This window comes from Choristoneura fumiferana, chromosome 10, assembly GCF_025370935.1.
Source record: "Choristoneura fumiferana chromosome 10, NRCan_CFum_1, whole genome shotgun sequence".
In the NCBI taxonomy this organism is placed as follows: Eukaryota; Metazoa; Arthropoda; class Insecta; order Lepidoptera; family Tortricidae; genus Choristoneura; species Choristoneura fumiferana.
Window position 1 is genome coordinate 7,457,253 of NC_133481.1, and position 14,390 is coordinate 7,471,642.

The 14,390-nt window shown below is 40.1% G+C and overlaps 1 protein-coding gene across 4 annotated transcripts; it reads left to right on the forward strand.

The window, feature by feature from the left end:
• The first annotated feature begins 194 nt into the window (after positions 1 to 194).
• Positions 195 to 13,330, forward strand: LOC141431585 (odorant receptor 82a-like). 4 transcript variants are annotated; one of them, XM_074092759.1, is made up of 6 exons: positions 195 to 406; positions 7,556 to 8,397; positions 8,572 to 8,671; positions 8,916 to 9,020; positions 12,596 to 12,754; positions 13,196 to 13,330. In XM_074092759.1, the coding sequence occupies exons 2-6, from the start codon at positions 7,556 to 7,558 to the stop codon at positions 13,247 to 13,249; spliced, it is 1,260 nt and encodes a 419-aa protein (XP_073948860.1). In that variant the 5' UTR covers positions 195 to 406; the 3' UTR covers positions 13,250 to 13,330. The 4 variants fall into 4 exon arrangements, with proteins under 4 accessions (XP_073948860.1, XP_073948861.1, XP_073948862.1 ...); XM_074092760.1 differs by having other exon boundaries at positions 195 to 386; XM_074092761.1 differs by having other exon boundaries at positions 195 to 382.
• Positions 13,331 to 14,390: the final 1,060 nt, after the last annotated feature.

Sequence of the window (14,390 nt, forward strand, 5' to 3'; positions counted from 1 at the left end):
TAAATTTGATGAAATTTGGAATGGAGAAAGCTTGATTTACACAATTTAACACACTCAAGACCCGATAACTAGTTTGAAGCACGCCTTCTGTTGGCGTAACATCTTTAATAATCTAGCAAACAGACCTTTGTAATTATGGAGCACCTCTACTTTATAAACCAGGCAATTACAATTTGAATTGAGTGTGCCGTATTTATACCAGCCAATCATTTAAGTAGAGTCTCACTGTTCGTAGGTATAGTACTGTAGGTAGTCTACAAGTGATTTTAAAAAGTTTTTTACGGAAAGCGAAAGTTAAGTACCTACTTATTTCAGCATTTTGAGTTATTGACGTGTCTAGCCATCCGTCTGCCACACAAGTTTTACATCCAAACGGTTGGAAGTAGGTAATCTGCAATTTTTTACAGTAAGTTAAGTCCCTATCTTGTAAAATATTTGTAAATAGCCTTTTTGTAAATAGGCTCGTGATTCTGGTAATGCACTTAATAATAATAATAGAAACTTTGTTATGATACAAATTTATTATTATGACTTTTTGTATTTATGCTATTTGACGTTAGTCTTCATGAAGATGATGCTTTCTGTATTTATGCTTTTTAATTTTATGCGTAAAAAAATATGCGTAATGATGAGTAGGTATGCACATCGCTAATTCGCTAAAAGCAATTATGCGTAATAATAATAATACAAATATTTTATGCCATCCAATAGAGAACCGAGGAAAGTAAATACTACACACGCATTTTATAAAAGAGGTACTTATATTAAGAATAATCAGTTAAAATTTCAAACGGATGTTCTGCGTTCAACCTCCAGTGTTGTATATTTAAGTAGCTTATAAGCTACTTGGTCACGACGTGCATGCGTAGATGGCTATGCCGAAACGTGAAAAAAAAAAGTGTCATGCTATCATAGCATTATGGCGGGCAGCAGAACAGTTATAAGTTTTCACTTCTCATGCTCGTTGCAAACATTTTTCTAAGAAAGTATATCAGTAGTAATCACTGATGTCTTCTGAGTTACAGTTACAGGACAGAATAACCATACTTACTTTACACCTAGAAGTCATATTTTTTGATGGTAAATATACAAGGCTTATTACGTTTTATAACTGGCTGACATAAATCTAGATCCACACGAACGAAGACGCGGGCACAGCTAGTACTTATATCATTTATTCATATTTAACAATATTTTCTAAGCACTTAATTTTTATAACCGCGCGTCGAAGCAGTTTTTTTACTTGGCTAAAACACATTTTATTCAAATTTAAGCGACAATTGTATTGTGTAGCATATATTTTGCTGTATTTTTAAAGGTAGTTAAAAGAGTTAAATTTTCTTTCGCGGCTTTTGAGGCAATACCTACTTCAACGTGCGTCTGGATTTTGGATTTGGATTTTTAGAGTTTGGATTCAATAACTAATGGTGTAAAATGAGTTTTTCACTTCTCGTGCTCTAATCCGCGTGTCCGCGTCGTAAATAATTCAAAGTCAAATGTCAAAAAAGTCCGTTTTTCGCGATTATCTCGGTTTCTGGAGCTCCAGTGATCTTAACATTTATTACAAAATTGTAGAGCATAATAATTGTGAAACAAATAGTGTTATTTTTTTTTCGTACGTCCATACGTTTCTAAGATAGAAGACAGAGAGCCCGCAGCGCTCAGCCATACTGACTGATGCAAGGTCAACCTTGAATCTCAGTGTATAAAACCTTGTATAAAGTTTTCTCTCTTCTTCTTAGTCGGACACTCTTGTCAGAGTGGTCGTGGTTGCGCAGACGAGGTACATGAAAAGATGTTCGGTGGGTCGCAGACCCTTTCGAGGACAGCCCTCTTAGCGATGTGCTTCCATTTCTGCCGGTTAGAGGCGTTGCGAGTACACTGGACCATGGTGGACTCAGTAGCTTTTTTAATCAGGTCAGTCCAGCGAGTTGGTGATCGGCCGCGTGCCCTCCTGCCTTCCACCTGCCCCTGAACCACCAATCTCTCCATTGAATTCTCATTTCTGGAGATGTGACCAAAGAACTTCAGTATTCGTAATTGCACAGTCGACGAAAGCCGGTCTTTAATATGAAGCTCTTTGAGGATAGAAAGATTGGTGCGAAATGCCGTCCACGGGATCTTTAAGAGACGCCTCCAGCACCACATCTCCAATGCGTCAATTTTACGGCGATCCTGCAGTCTCAGAGACCAAGTTTCGGCTCCATAGAGAAAGATCGGAAAACCAGACATTTCATCAATCTGACCTTCGTCTTCTTGGTAACTCTTCTGTCCCTCCAAATCTTTCTCAGGCGTTCTACTGCTGACCTGGTAATGGCGCACCGCCGTCTGATCTCGTCGCTACATCCTCCAGTGCTGGAGATAGTAGAGCCGAGGTATATATAGCTCTGTACAACTTCGCAGTTAGCTATGCTTTGTACGTTAGTTCTAATTTGTTCAGCTCGGTCTACTATCATCATCTTCGTTTTTTCGCGATTGATAGATAGTCCAAATTTGAGGCTTGTAGTCTCGAGACGAGTCAGAAGGTTCTCCATGTCTTCTTTAGTCTGTGCGAGAAGGGTTGTATCATCAGCATATCTTAAGTTATTTATCACACGTCCCCCAACCGATATACCTCTATCCCATTCTTCCAAGACAATGCGCATGATGTACTCCGTGTAGGTGTTGAAAAGTAAGGGCGACAAAATGCATCCTTGTCGCACACCGGCCTCAGTCTTAAAATTTTCAGAAAGGGTACCATCCACTCGTACCGCGGCCGTGCCGCTTTCATACAGCCTCCTCAAAAGGACTATTAGATGTGGCGGTACGCCCATTTCCGCCAGAATCCTCCAGAGTTGTGCCCATATGACCGTGTCAAATGCTTTGCGAAAGTCTACAAAGCAAATGTAAAGGGTTGAGTTAAACTCTCTGGCCTTCTCAATAATCTGACGCAATATAAGAATTTGTTCGCGAGTGCCTCTTCCCTTCACGAAACCGGCTTGCTCAGGCGCAATCTGTCTTGAGAGGTAGGCCGACAGTCTTGTATTGATTATGTGGAGCATCACCTTACTTGCATGCGATATCAAGGATATGAGTCGGTAATTGTTGCACTTCTTGGTAGACCCCATTTATGCAGCGGAATAAAAATGGATTGCGACCAGTCGTCAGGCCATATGCCAGTCTCCCATATTTTATTGCAGATGGTAAACAAGACATCAACTCCAGATTCTCCCATCGCCTTGAAGACTTCGATTGGGATTTCATCACATCCCATGGCTTTATTGCATTTGAGATGCTTAATTGCCGCTCGCACCTCATCCCGCATGATGTTGGGCTCACGGTCAAGTATTTGGCGAGGAGAACACGTGAAGCTTGGGACACCGTTGCTGAAGAATAGTGATTTGCAGTATTCTTTCCATACATTTACAATGTCCTTGATCTCCGTAACCGTAGTTCCAACGGAGTCCTCAATAGCCCACGTCTTGGGTTTAAATTGGCGTGTAATGTATCGCACCTTATCATGGAGGTCCTTAGTTTGATAATTATCAGAATGCTGTTCCAATTCATCACATATCTTCCCCAGGTGGTTATTGCGGTCACGTCGGCAAGCAGTTTGTATGATAGCTGACCTGGCATTTAGCTCAGTAATGCTAGCGCCACTGGCTTTGAGTTTCCTGCGATCTTCCACCAAGTGCCAGGTGTCTTCAGTCATCCAATGCTGTCTCTTTGCTACACTGCTTTTTGGCTGTGATTCCACAACTGCATCTTCAATATACTTCTTTGCTGCAATCCACATGGAGTTTGAGCTGTCGCTCCCATAATCCGCTCGCCATGCAACATGTCTGCCCTCAATCGAGGTGGCTAAAGATTTTGGGTCTTTCACTTCCATTCTTCTAGATGTTTTAACTTGTCTTGGTCTTTGCAGTTTCAGTCGCAGATTTCCAATAAGCAGTTGATGATCGGAATGACAATCAGCACCGGGCATAGTATGTGTGTTGGTTATTGAGCTTCTCCATCTAGATCTTACTAATATATAATCTATTTGATTGCGATAGTTGCCGTCAGGGGAGGTCCAGGTATATTGGCGTCTAGGATGGTGTTTGAACATCGTATTCATTATAGCCATGTTGTTGTCCGCAGCGAACTCTATAAGGCGCTCGCCTCTGGGATTACGAACCCCATGGCCATAGTTTCCAACAATATCACGAATGCCTGTATCCATAGTGGTGTTTCCTACCTTTGCGTTAAAGTCGCCAATAATGAGTACTAACTCTCTTTTAGGTATATTAGCTACTGAAGACTCTAGTTGACAATAGAAGTCTTCTATTTCCTCATCCTTGGCGGAACTTGTAGGAGCATAGATTTGAATAACATTGAGTGGGGTCGGTGATGCGCTAAGTTTAATGGAGATGATTCTGTCATTAATCGGATGGTAACCAAGCACCGAGTTTTTCCATGATTTAGGGATCGCAATAGCCACTCCCGAAAAGCTACTCTTATCATTGCCGGAGAAATAGAAAGTGTGCTTCCCTGAGTCAAAGTGGCCGCTATCCTTCCAATGTGTCTCACTGATTCCGGTAATGGTGAGCTTGCATCGCTCAAGTTCTCTTTCTAAAATATGAAGCTTTCCAACGCCAAGCAGTCCTCGCACATTCCACGTACCGATGCGATGCTCTCTTCTAAGGTTGACGTTTCTATTTCCAGTAGCATTTTTTCCATAAGATGCCTGGTTACTCGCATCCTGATGGCCGGTAACCCATTTCACACCCTCAGCCCCGGAAAGCCCAGGGCGCCGGTCGCTACGCGGGTCGCTAGGCGGTCTTACATTATCTTTATGCATACTTATCATCATTGCAACTCTCATGGGATGAATAATGTAGTAGGTTCCCGTTACTTTCTACATCGCGGTACTATAACCTCAGTGGCTGAAGTAATCCAAGAATGAACCGGTTCAGAGCATATGGCTCCTGCGCTTCATTTCGGTACTGATGGCTACCGCTGCCCTCCATCAGGATCCAGGTATTACGCCCCTGTGGCTCGCCTCCTCCGCTGGTTGAGCCGTACCGACAGCTGCTGTCTCCGCCTTTCGCCACCGTTGAGGTCTTCACTCGTAACCCTGAGCACGGGCTCTGCGTTATACCCCGCAAAACTGGGTCCCTGCTGAACTTCGCCATCTTCACACTACGGCCTACTGGAGTGTAAGATGCCCACCCCCGCGACATGGACGCGCCAGACAGGAGTTGCCCAAGTGAAGAGTAGAGAAGGTGACTCTACTCTCCCAGGGGCCGGGTTAATGGACGTGTATGCCCCACGCCCAAAGGCTAAAGTTTTAAGTAATTGAAATATCATCAACAACAAATAATTTATTTGATTTTTTAATCAAATTGCAATAATCGTATGTACATAATATGTAGGTAAATATGTCAGAAAATACGTAAAACAAAACAATTATAGTATTTTTACTATTCTTTATTTTAGACCATTTACTCGATTCTAGATCGTCGTAACTTTGAGATGTAGGGTCTAGAGATAGACATATATAAAAATATACCTTCAAAATGTAAAATCAATCTAATTTTAAAAGCGTAGCATAGCATTGATACTGTATACTGAACCCGCATCGCATGTAGTATATCATCGTTTTTATATTGTTTTCGTTTTTTTTCTTCTGATTTTCAAGACCTATTTTATAGCATTTTTAATTGTATTTGCACCATTGACATTATTTACACGATTTAAATTATTTATACAACTAGCTTTTACCCGCGGCATTTCACAGAAGCAAGCAATCAAGCAAGCAAGCAAGCATGCAGTGAGCATGTAAGTAAGCATAAATTATGCAATAAATAGTGCAAGCAAGCATGCATTCAAGGCTGCATTTAAGCATGCAAGCAAGCAATTAAGCAAGCATGCAAGTGAGCATGTAAGCAAGCATGTAATTATGCAAGGAATAGTGCAAGCAAGCATGCATTCAAAGCTGCATTCGAGCATGCAAGCAAGCAAGCAAGCATGCATTCAAAACTGTATTTAAGCATGCAAGCAAGCATGCCAGCAAGCATGCAAAATAAATTATTCATTGTTGATGATATTTCAATGACTTAAAACTTTATACAAAGTTTTATTCACTGAGACTCACGGTTGACCTTGCATCAGTCAGTATGGCTGAGCGCTGCGGGCTCTCTGCCCTCTATTCAATAACGGTTGGACGTGGACGTGCGAAAAAACTCGTAAAGTTCGTGTTTATGCTGGATCTAGGCGACATAAAATGTCTTTTTATGCTCTAGTGCATAAAGTAGAATCTTCGTCTAAGACCAAGGCAATCAGGTGTAATTAGAAATCAATCAAAATACATCAATAAATCTAAAAATTTATGATTATCAAATTATGTTAATAAATTCCTATTATATTATATTAGCATTAGTATTTTGATGATTTTACTCCTGTAATCCGTAACTATAATAAATAAATAAATCAATTATGTAATGAAATATTATTAGAGTAAAATATCATTTTTATATCCTATCAGGGTGATACTGATATTTATTGATTGGTTAACAGGGTTAACTCAATGAATAAAGACTGATAAAATAACGAATATTTGCATTATTATTTGGGTTTCACTACAGATGATTAACTGTGAACTGAAGGCCGATTCGCTGTATCCCACCCCCGTCCCATTCCAAAATATTACCCTTTAGAACTAAATCTATTAAAACAATCAATATACATTAGTTAATAATACAATAATTTTACATCTTTCCAACACTCATCCAAATCATCTACACATCGCTCGAAAAAAAGTGACCCACTTTGCCGCCTTGACTCTACCTACAACCAATATACCAAGCGGTCAAATACGCAGAACTGACTGAACTGACTATTCAGAAAGCTTTATGTAGATATACGGAACCCTTTGCGAGTCTGACATTTGGCCAGTTTTTAATAAACACTTTTAACGACGACTTTCAACGACTGTACAGTGGAACATAGAATCTCCGCATGTTTTAAAGTCAGTTAAAAACTATAGAAACAGAAATAAATTTTAAATTGCGTTTCCCGCAAAGACAATCCAATTTTGTTTGAAGCCATTAATTTTAGGAAATTACTCTATTTCTAACTAATTACCGTGCATAATAAGAGAGATAGTGAAATTAGAGAGCGTAATTACGAACTTAATTACAAGAATAAAATACAACATGTCGACATATCGTTCACACCTTTCAAGGTGCTAAAACTCATTTGGAGTCTTGATTTATTTTTGTTTAGTATATTTTATTTCATTTTAGGTCACATAAAGTTTTAGTTCTATAATAAAAACTTATTTAGATAATTCTCAGCGTCAGCGTCAGGGTACTTTAAAATATTTTTCACTTGTGATATTCGAAAAGTATCTCAATAATTATTTTCAGCATGCATGAAACAGAAATAAATAAACATTTTTTTTTTTTTTATATTGCAAAAAATTAGTTTAAAATATATATGTCCATAACATACTGTAATATGTTTCAAAATCAACTTACCGCCTGAGGCGTAAAAAGGTTAGGTATTTAAATGATTATGGTTTTCCTGATTGCAGATGAAATACGGAATAGGAATTCATTTGGGTCGATGTCTACCGGTAATGAAATCCGAAAATGCAAAATTGGTGAATACCATCCAACGCCTTATTTGGAACACAGGGATCTGGTCCAATCAAAGCATGGGTTTGCATTGGCTAGCGAAGCTTGCAATCGTATGTTTTATTTCAACTAACTTTACTCAGATTGCGGCCATGATAATAGAGAGAAATGACCCCGAAAGAGTCTTTGAATGCTTCAGCGTTCTTTCTTTCTGCGGCATGGGTGTCCTAAAACTATTCAACCTATACTTGAACAAAGAACGGTGGCTTTTTATTTTCTCTCAAATTACATTTCTTGAAACCAAGCAGTTGAAAGACGCGCGCGATATACATTGTAACGAGTACGACAGTGATAATGAAGAAGAATATGTATCTCCGTATATACAACGCTACACTCGAAAACACGCGTACACATCGAGTCTGCTGGTAACATTGTATAGTGTCACTGCTGTCATATTCATCGTGACTCCTTTCGTTGAATACGCGCTGCAACACGGTTCGGATACCTACCCTCACATTTTACCTGGTTGGGCGCCATTGGATGCTGGTGGTTTCGGAGGGTATTTTGTCAGCGTGTTATTGGAAGTTATCGGTTCTATTTACTGCGTATTTGTTCATGTCGCGTTTGATTGTACTGCTGTGGGCATTATGATCTTCATTTGCGGACAGTTTGTGATGCTCCGTCAAAGCACTGGAAATATCGGAGGCAAAGGCAGGGACCCCAGAATCAGTACAACAAGGAACATTCAGGCTCGCTTGAGAATCAAGAAGACTCATGGCTCTCATATCATACTTTGCAAGTGAGTTTCTAACAAAATTTTGCCAGTTAATATTCCCCTCTGGTAGCCCGTCTGGCAGCTCGCCTTTTCTCCAGTAGGAAAGTTGTAGAAGTCATCAGAGTAACAATAGTTAGTGGATTAACATTTCATATGATACTATAGAATGATAATAATGTAAATACATAAATATTTCAGTGTAATTGATGAACTGGCCACGTCGCTTAGAACTATCCTGGGAGTGTATTTTTTGGTAGCTACCTTGACAGTTTGTGCTGTGGCTGTAAGACTAAACACGGTAAGTCGTTTTGTTTATGCGCATGTATAAACGATGTTTTATAATTTTATATTCTTACAAAAAAATCAATACCGTTGAAATAATCATTTTTATGTTCCTTATATGGTTCTCACCCTAAAGTTCTGGTTTCCATTATTTCTATTTCACATTCACCCTTCCTATTTTTATAATAAAAATATATTGTATGTATATTTTATAAATCAATTGAAAAAAAAAACTCTACCAAAACTTAATGTGTTTTCAGCGCACACTCAGCCTCATGCAACTGGTGTCTCTGCTGCAGTACATGTGCGGAACTCTTACGCAGCTGTTCCTCTTCTGTCGGTATGGAGACGCAGTGTTTCACGAGGTTACATGAACATGACCTATCATTGCAATTGCATTCTAGATAATGGACGGTGACGTACACGATATTTTCATCTTAGGGTGGTAGTCACGTGCGACATTACGTGTTGCTATTTATATGTAAACAAAGTAATGGACTTATGGAAAAGACCAACTAATTTTGTAATGTGCACTTCTTTGTTATTTACTAGAAACTGTTTTGCGTCGCACGAGCGGCTGCAACTTTGAACTTTACAATTTGTAAAGTAACTAGATGTTTTCTAGAAATATTCTAAGGATTTCTTATTGTGTACGGAATCTTCCAAGTTTAACTAGGTATGTTTATACCTTAGGCTGCTATTTACTCTTAAACTATTAATAATTCTCAAGCAATCTTAGCCGCTATAATTTTACTTGTAAATTGGATATATTTACTACCATTCCGTATTTTTTCAAATTTTTCCACCCAACAGTTTAGATTTTAGAGGGGAGGTGGGGGAAAGGAGGGAGATGCTCGATTTTAATGAAAATTTGCACTTTAAAGTTAAATATTTCGCAAATATATCACGGAATAGAAAAGTCCTTTGTGCAACCTCCCAATGGTTTTAAAAGACCTATCCAACGATACCCCACACAATAGGGTTAGTCGAGAAAATAAATCACCCCCACTGCGTCTATAGTTTTTTTTATTTTACCACTGTCGGCGTAACTGATATGTATATTCGTGCTAAATTACAGCTTTCTACTACTAACGGTTTCTGAGCTTAGCCGCGAACGGACAGACAAACATGGTGAAACTATAAGGGTGCCTAGTTGACTACGGAACCCTAAAAACGAGTTTTTATAAATTCAAGTGATTCATTTGTTGCAATTGTTTGTGTGAGACACGAGGGAAATTCCGCGTTCAACAAGTGAAATGAAGTTCAAGAATTAAGATACCTGATTATGTGCATCAAAACAGTGTAAAAGGTTCTTAATTTATGAGTATGAAGCTTTCTTTAAATCCGTTAGTGTTGTTAATTCATGCATATTAAGGAAAAAATAGCTAAAACGATAGAATTTGACGTCCCTCTTATGTGACTCGCACTTGGCCCGTTTTTGTGTGTCCCGGTGTTATAGTTTCGACATGTCTGTCTGTCTGTCTGTCTGTATGTCTGTCTGTCCGTCCGTCCGCGGCTTTGCTCAGGGACTATCAATGCTAGAAAGCTGTAATTTTGCACGGATATATATGTAAACTATGCCGACAAAATGGTACAATAAAAAACTAACAAAAAAATATTTTTAGGGTACCTCGCATAAACGTAGTGTGGGGTATCGTTGGATAGCTCTTTTAAAATCATTAGGGGTTTACTAAGACGATTTTTCGATTCATTGTTTTTTTTGCGAAATATTCAACTTTAAAGTGCAAATTTTCATTAAAATTGAGCGTGCCCCCCCCCCCCCTCTAAAATCTACACCGGTGGGTGGAATTTTTTTTAAAAATTCAGGATGGTACTAAGTATCAAACTTTCAAGGAAAACTATAACGGCTAGCTTTGCTTGAGAATTATTATTTGTAGTTTTACTCTTAAATAAAAGATACCTAAACTTGGAAGATTCCGTATAAAATACGAAATCCTTAGAAAAATCATCATCCCATCATCCCAGCCTATATACGTCCCACTGCTGGGCACAGGCCTCCTCTCAGAACAAGAGGGCTTGGGCCATAGTTCCCACGCGGGCCCAGTGCGGATTGGGAACTTCGCACGCACCATTGAATCGCTTCGCAGGTTTGTGCAGGTTTCCTCACGATGTTTTCCTTCACCGCAAAGCTCGTGGTAAATTTCAAATGTAATTCCGCACATGAATTTCGAAAAACTCAGAGGTGCGAGCCGGGGTTTGAACCCACGACCCTCTGTTTGAGAGGCGATAGGTCAAACCACTAGGCCACCACGGCTTACAACCACTAGGCCACCACGGCTTACAACGAAAAATATTACTTAATTTTTTCGTAATGGCTGCAGAACCCTATTTTAGGCGTGTCGGACACGATTTTGGCCGGTTTTTTTGTCTAACGCCTGGATAAACAGTAGGTACGTTAAAAATCCATTCAGAGTCTATTACTATTTTTGTACATACCTACAGTTGCCAAAATCAATAGCATTTTAAGTAGATACCTATGTTAGTATCCAGGTAGGAAGAGTTTATACAACTCGGTAGAAACAACTTTGAGAAAGAGGCAAATAGGCGAATACAGTTGGGCTGGGCTGCTTTCGGGAACTTCGGCATATCTTGTCGTCGGACATCCCTCAGTGCCTAAAAACGAAAGTCTTCAACCAGTGCGTCCTACCAGTTTTAACCTACGGAACCGAAACGTGGACTTTGACTGCGGGACTAATCCACAAATTAAAACATTAAAACATTAAATTCAAGGTCGCTCAGCGGGCTATGGAGAGAGCAATGCAAGGGGTTTCTTTGAAGGATAAAATCCGAAATCACATTATTCGACAAAGAACGAAAGTCACTGACATTGCTCAGAGAATTAGTTCGTTGAAGTGGCGTTGGGCTGACCACGTCTGTCTCAGAACCGATGAACGGTGGAGCAGACGAGTCCTCGAATGGAGACCACAGACGGGAAAACGTAGTGTAGGGCGTCCTGAGGCACGGTGGACGGATGAACTTAAGAGGATCGCTGGCGGCGGATGGATGCGAGGGGCTGAAGACAGTGTTGTGGCGCGCCATGGAAGAGGCCTACGTCCAGCAGTGGACTGCTGTAGGCTGATGATGATGATGAGGAAGAGTTTCGGTCACCCTCATCGGAGTTTTGTTAAAACGATCCTTAATTTAATGTTCTCCACATTATCAATCCCCTGCAATCATAACATAACAAAAACAAATTGGTTAACAAAATGAACAAGGGAAATCGTACCATTTTAGGTTAGTTTAGTTCGAACTAATGACAGTGATAAGGGGCTACCCTTTGAGTTAAATTAGAAAGGTAATCCTTTAGATTCTGGCCCTTAATTAAGGAACATCGAAAAGCCAAGATCAATTGATAATTAATAGTAGGTATGTGTACCTTACACGGTCGTGTTAAGCCAGGGCAGTAGGTACTTCCATCGTTGAAGCCACGATAAAATGTTTTTAGGAGACAGGACAAGAGGACAGATTCTGTGGTAGATACTAAAATAGGAAGTTCCACGAAAGAACCAAAGACTGCTCGTTATCGGTATATATGTATATTTTGCGTATCTATTATGTAGTGAATATAAAATAATATGTACCTACATTAGGTAGGTAGGTATATCTTCTAATATTCTAATAAAAAATAATATTTTTAATAGTTTTACTCGACACGGTGACCGTCTAAAATGGTCTGGCAAGTTGATGTGGAGAGTGAGAAAAGTATGAATTATAGGTAAGTATTTATTGAAATTGGTGAATCCATTCGAGTTTCGGTTTCGACGTACGAGAATGATCGATCAAGCAAGTCAAGTCAAAGACAGGACTTTGGTTTGGTTGCTTTACATTTGCCAACTTTTTTAGAATCTCTATGGGGGGCAGCTGCTCCTCACTGCTCCCCCCTTGACGTCATTTATATTGAAGTTCATAATTTTGTCAGAGTTCCTTCGGTATGGGTGACGGCCCTTTTGGCGCGGCGTGGTGGGGGCTGCGCCCAAGCGTGCGGCGCGACCTCGCGATGCTGGGCGCTGGCATGGCTCGACCGCGAGCGCTGCGGGCTGGACCTTTTAACACTTTAAATCTACCCTCATTTGTGCAGGTAAGGCCATTCTATCGTATTTAACTACATTTATTTCTTAATATTATTTATTATTATCAATAGTTTAAAATATAACCTAACCAACTTTAAAAAGTGTTGAACCCGACCGGGGGGGGGGGGCGACTCAATAATCTCAAAGTTCGATATCTCAAAAACGGCCAAACCAATTTAAATTATACTTAGTGTTAAGAACCATTGCAAGGAAACCCACTTTCACGTAAAAACTGCATCGAATTAGTCCATCCGTTTGGGAGTTATAAATATGATGCCACAGACAGACAGTCACATTGGCGGCAAACTTATACCTACCCTCTTTTTGTGTCGGGGGTTAAAGATTAAAAGCTAAACCTACCCGACTGCTTCATTACCAGACTCTGGATAGCTACATTCTAGTTCAAATTGCACCCTTACACAGCTAAACATCAATTCTATTCATTTTAGATCGTGCGAGCTGCCTATAGTTATTACGCAGTGTTGGGACAGACACAAAAGTAATAAGTCCAGTCCGACATCGAGCGGCACCAACACAGTACTTAGATATTTTTAATAAGTTGGTATATTATGCACGCTTTTACCTTTTACTATGCTTTTACACTTAATAAAATATTTCTCACGATTATGTTTTAAATTTATTAAAAATCGGACTCCTAAAAAACTAGACTAGACTTAACCTGGAAAATGGGAACTGGCTTTATAGCCATTTGGGCGCCTCAGGCTAGTTTGTGTGAGATTTCTATTCCTCTTACTAGCTCTGAAGAGGTCTCGTGAGACAATGAGAGCTGGACTCGGTATGAGGCGTGGGATGGAGGTTTATTAGTTTTCGGTAGATCTTGATTAAATTGTTCAAGTTTTCTTCATTCCATGTACCTACCAATGTAGACAACAACTTTTAGTATTAACTAAGATTGCGTAGGTACTTGCCGAAAGTACTGCTTGGTCAAACAACGCAAGAGCGAAAAAGATCGCCGAGCCACAAATCGCACTCCCAGACCAACACCGCATCAACTCAAAATACTACACCAATTTAATTTAGGCCTTCCAGACATTTGATTTATACGTCTATATTAAAAATTGAGTTAATGCGGTGTTGGTCTGGGAGTGCGAAATAGTCACGTGAATTTACTCATAAAGTATATCGACGGCCAGATGGCCTAGTGCAGGGGTCTTCAAACTTTTTGACTCAAGGGCCACACTGCACTTAATGCAAATTCGTGCGGGCCAAGACTTTGGCTGGTTATGGGGGTAATAAATTAGTTAAGTAGACTTAGTTTTCAGGGGGTATCTAGATACGAGTAACGTATAAGGAACGCACTTGGTGTTGATTATGTTCATGAGTGGCTATCTATGATTATGACCAATTACCGTCAGTGGCGGGTCTTATATAGAACTAATTACTAGTTGCTTGTAGCTTTATAAAATCGGACCCTATTGCGGGCCGGATCGTGGGCTCTCCCGCTTTCTTTCCGCGGGCCGGATTAGAGGGGCTCGCGGGCCGGACTTGGCCCGCGGGCCGTAGTTTGGCGACCCCTGGCCTAGTGGTCAGAGAACCTGACTACGAAGCTTGAGGTCCCGGGTTCGATTCCCGCGTCGGGGCTGATATTTGTATGAAAAATACGAATGTTTGTTCTCGGGTCTT

Coding starts and splice junctions, on each gene's coding strand:
- LOC141431585 (XM_074092759.1), top strand. CDS start 7,556: ATGAAATACGGAATAGGAATTCATTTGGGTCGATGTCTACCGGTAATG. Junction 8,398..8,571: donor TCTCATATCATACTTTGCAA/GTGAGTTTCTAA, acceptor TAAATATTTCAG/TGTAATTGATGAACTGGCCA. Junction 8,672..8,915: donor TGGCTGTAAGACTAAACACG/GTAAGTCGTTTT, acceptor ATGTGTTTTCAG/CGCACACTCAGCCTCATGCA.